Source organism: Acyrthosiphon pisum, chromosome X (genome assembly GCF_005508785.2).
Source record: "Acyrthosiphon pisum isolate AL4f chromosome X, pea_aphid_22Mar2018_4r6ur, whole genome shotgun sequence".
Taxonomy (NCBI): Eukaryota; Metazoa; Arthropoda; class Insecta; order Hemiptera; family Aphididae; genus Acyrthosiphon; species Acyrthosiphon pisum.
The window spans coordinates 61024304-61028880 of NC_042493.1; the positions used below are offsets into that span (position 1 = coordinate 61024304).

General features: G+C 30.1%; 1 protein-coding gene across 1 annotated transcript in view; it reads left to right on the plus strand.

The window, feature by feature from the left end:
• LOC100167449 (uncharacterized) overlaps positions 1 to 4577 on the plus strand; it is a gene marked incomplete in the record, with an annotated part of 64425 nt that overhangs the window by 42125 nt on the left and 17723 nt on the right. The window contains 1 exon segment of the mRNA NM_001163205.1: positions 2410 to 2420. Within this exon segment, the coding sequence (NP_001156677.1) occupies positions 2410 to 2420 (11 nt within the window).

Here is a 4577-nt window from a genome sequence, read left to right on the forward strand (position 1 = left end):
GTAAAGTTTTGACGTTTAGTTACTCAATGTAAATGAAGTCAAACAATTTGTAACCAAACAGTTTCCGAGAAAGTAAAATTTCCATTTTGTGGAGCCCAAATTGTATCAATTTACAATATTTAATACACAACGTTTCAAAATATGACAATTATATCTTTATTTCATATAATTTTTTACCAAATAAATAAATACGTAAATTATATTAAGGAATTCTTAATAGAAAATTTGTAAACAATTGTTTAATTCATTTTTAAGTTATACATCAGTATTTAGCAGTTATTTTTTCAATTAGTAATACAATAGGTACAATATTAATTAATTTTTTTCGGAAAACATAATAAGTATTATAATAGCTAGTTTTCATAAATTAGTATCAGTTAACATCAAGATATGAATAGTAATGGTGTGAATGCGTTTACTATACGTTTATACGGATATTATAACGTTGAAAATCAAAAACAATTTTGACTCGAAAACGGTCTGTCAGCCTATACTACTAAATATTATATTATAACTTATAAAATATTAAGATATATTTTTATTTTATTTTGCTATTAAAGTTATTTATAATGCCAATCGTAGTAGAATAGAATGGATTGTTTTTGCCAAATCACTCTCCTTGAAAATGTCATGTGTAAAATATATAAATGTAAATTTATTTGTGTATAAAATATTATAATTAAATAAGTTCGTAGTAAATGTTTCATGTACTTACATGTCACGAATAATATTTTTAAATTACAATAAGTCCACTAAAATCGTTATTATTTGTTAAAATATCTAATTTGATCAAAAGTTAAACAACATTTCTATATAAAATATTGAGTTTAAATATTTTAGATTCTGGGCGCAGTGAAAGATTGTATATATTTTAGAATGATTTCTGTTTTTTTTTTGTCTGTCATCAACTTTTTACATTAGCATTTTTCTCATAGGAATTTGAATCTAGTTGATACATTAGAGAGGTTAAATAGAAAAGTCTCAGTAGTTTTCCAGGCACGTAACAAGGATTAAATAATTAGGGTGGCACAGTTATGACCAATATTTTTCTCGAGTGGCCAGCATTTTTACTTACTCCACACTAGGCACTAATAGAATTATGTTTATCTATAGGTATATTGTTTATAATATAATAAAATTGTAGTTTCTGAATATAATAAGTAGTATAATTAGGTTAGGTTATTGTCACTTTTAAATATTACATGTTTAAATTAAAAGTGAATAATAATATTATGCGGGCTGCACACTCATTTGCTGATCACTGTTGTAATAAAATAAATTGTACTAAAATACTCTATATCACATATATTATTTTATTCTTTGTTATAGTTAATTAGACCTTGATAATTCAATTTATATTTATAGATTATAAGTAGGTATATATATAGATATAGTACATAGCATATATATTATTAGTTATTAGCTATTCGCATAATAGTTATCCTGGTACCCACTAACAAGTCATGCATGCCGCGATGGGAAATGCTGATTTACTGGAATAGGAATACCTACCTGCGAGTTCTTGTGACTTTATAATAATAATTAATATAGATGCATTGTTGTCGTCGTTAATACGACAAATACGACGAGTATGTATGAACGATTTCTATTCTGAGTTCTGATATCTGGTATTCTGACCATAGTGTTCGGAAAGAAAATTATGTAAAAATAAGAAATATGATAATAGAAATGTTAAAATATGTTTAATTTTTTTATCCAATTATTTGAGCCTTGGGTATTTCAACAATATTTCAATGTAATGGGGTGGCCATCAGGGTGGCCTGTAAATATTTTGGGTGGCCGGTCCACCCCAGCCCACCCCTTAGCTACGTGCCTGTAGTTTTCAAACCGTCTAAAAAAAAAAATTAATGATTATTAGTCAAAATCATTTTTAACTTTTGGTGTATAGCTCAAAAACGTTAGATACCTACTTTAAGTCTAACATTAGACGCTTATAAAAATTATAATGGATAAACGCTCATATATTCTTTTTAAATTAACAATCAACAACATGAGAGGAATCTTGTATTAAATTTACAATTTTTTTTAGTTATCAAAAATCATTTTATTGACAATAATTTAAAAGTACTAATAAAAATTGAAATTTTCCAATGCCTTCAAATTTTTTAAAAGGAGTAAACATATTTTGAAAATTGTATGATGTACAGAAAATCTCTTAAAAGTATTAACACAATCCAATTTTTTATTAGAAGCCCTCTCCAAGGCTCAAAGTTGAACATTTAAGCATTTTGTCTATTTTTTGTATACCTATATGCATACAGTAATAGGCCACGCGTAATAACAATTATACATAAGGTGTTTAAGATGCCTAGTTTAATTTGTATATCTAATGTTTGTTCAGATGATAAAAAAAAATGAACATCAAATAGTATGACCTACTTATGAGATACCTTGTTTTGAATTTTCAATTCTCGGCTATAAAAATTGAACATTTTATACATTTTTACAAGGCTGTGCATTAACGAGTTGAGAAGTTAAAAGTTAATTACTATTATTTTTACCTTATATCCTTACCTTACTAGTTCGCTGTTAGTTTACTTAACTCATTTGTTTCTACGTGAACTTAAAATCAACTCATATTATTGTTAATATTCTCAATTAAGTTAATTTTGAATGTTGATATTATTATCCAGAAAAACATTATTTACAAAAGTCATAATGAGTTCGTATAATATAGAAAATATTATAAGAAAAAAATAAGATATTTCTACGAAGAATTCTGTTTATATTTTATATATAAAAACGAATACCTATGACGAATATGTCGTATTTTAGGTACTAGTTAATAATTATTTAGGAATAATAATATTAGTCGCTCTTATTTAGACATCAATTGGGGAACGGAGTGGCCGAGCAGACTAATGTGTCGGTTCGAACGTTCAGTCACGGGTGACACTCTCTTCGGTCAGTCACGGTGTCTGACTAGATGAGAAGAGAGAGGCCATCATCCCCCACCCTAGCATGGCAGATACCTACGTGTACCTACTTGAAAATTCTACCAAACTAAAACACACGTCTACAAAAACCTACAGTACTCTCCGCCACAGTTCAAAAAAGACCCAATGGCCTAAGTTGCCTCGGGTTAATAAATAATAAAAATAAAAAGACTTTAATAGATGTGAACCCACGAAGCCTCGATTCGCAATTCGCATAATATCTACTTTTACTCATTAATTACTTATTATTTAATAATATTTAATGCAATATAGTATTGTACGATTATCATGAATTGTGAACGTTTCGATATATAATTAATATTACTAGCTGTCACCCGTGTGCTCCACCCCCCGTGGATAGTTGTTTGCAAATTGTGGGGCTGTTTCGTGGCTCCACAAATCCTGTATATCTATCTTGCAACGTTTTATTTTTATAGGAAGATATACGTTACTCGGAAAAAAAATCCGATTATTCAACTCCTTTTAGGTGTAATATGATGTGGAAGCAATATCTTTTTAAGTATAAATGACATTACATTTTAATGTATAGCCATCTCGACCGACGTTATCCCGTGAGATTCACAGCAGTATATTATGAGGTAGGCAATCTATCTGCGGTAGATCGCGGACCTCGTGCTGTTTGTACTGGTGGAAGACATAATCGCCAAAATGAGATAAGTAAAAAAGTAGTTTAGCACGAAAGCGCCAAAATCGTATCGTACGAAAGCTCAAAAATCCTTGATACCTGTTTGCCACGCTTAATAAATATTAGGAAAATGTTATTAATTTCATCTTCAACTATATTGTTCCTAGATAAGCGCATCCTCCTGGCATCATTTGTAGAACTGTTAGATTTTAGAAAGGTTTGATTTCACCGTATTATGATCAACCGTCATTTTACGCCTTTATAGTTTTGGTTGCTTTTACTAAATGTTAAGGGGTATATTAAAGTTGCACGGAGATCTCCTAAGTTCAAAATCTGTGTAGCTGTGGTTGCTTTTACTAATTTCTAAGGATATCTTAAAGTTCCTAAGGAACTCAACAATGACTAAGGATACGTCTAAAGTGATCACTCCCTCATCTTCAAATTCTTCTTCCAAAATTGAATCTCTTTATTTAAAAGTTTTCACTAAATCCATGTCTTATTTGCACACTTTTCAACAATCAACTTCGACTGAAATTAAGGCATTACATCTCTTCCTAGACTCTTTTTTTTTTTTTTTTTTTTTTTATTTGTACAATTTGTATAAAAAAATATTTACAATAAGTACAATGGAGATAATGATAATATATTGGTAATTGGACATGGTTGACTTGTTGAAGAGACTATTCATTAATAGCACTTCATGGCAGGATGGTGGACTAGTCAACTAGTCGACTAGTAGGTCACGGCACCAGCTACGCTTTAAACGTCGGCCAGGGTCGCCCGGGATTGTTCGGCAAGATAGGTTTTGGATGAGAGGGTTTCGGTGATTTGAAAGTTAAGGTGGAAACGTTTATATAGAGTTTTGGCGACGTCTTTTACTGTCCGAATGAGGACGTCCCTGTGGAGGGTATCATTTGTTACATCAAAAGGGGCTTTAGTTATCTGCCTGAGGCATTTGGATTGAAATGTCTGGA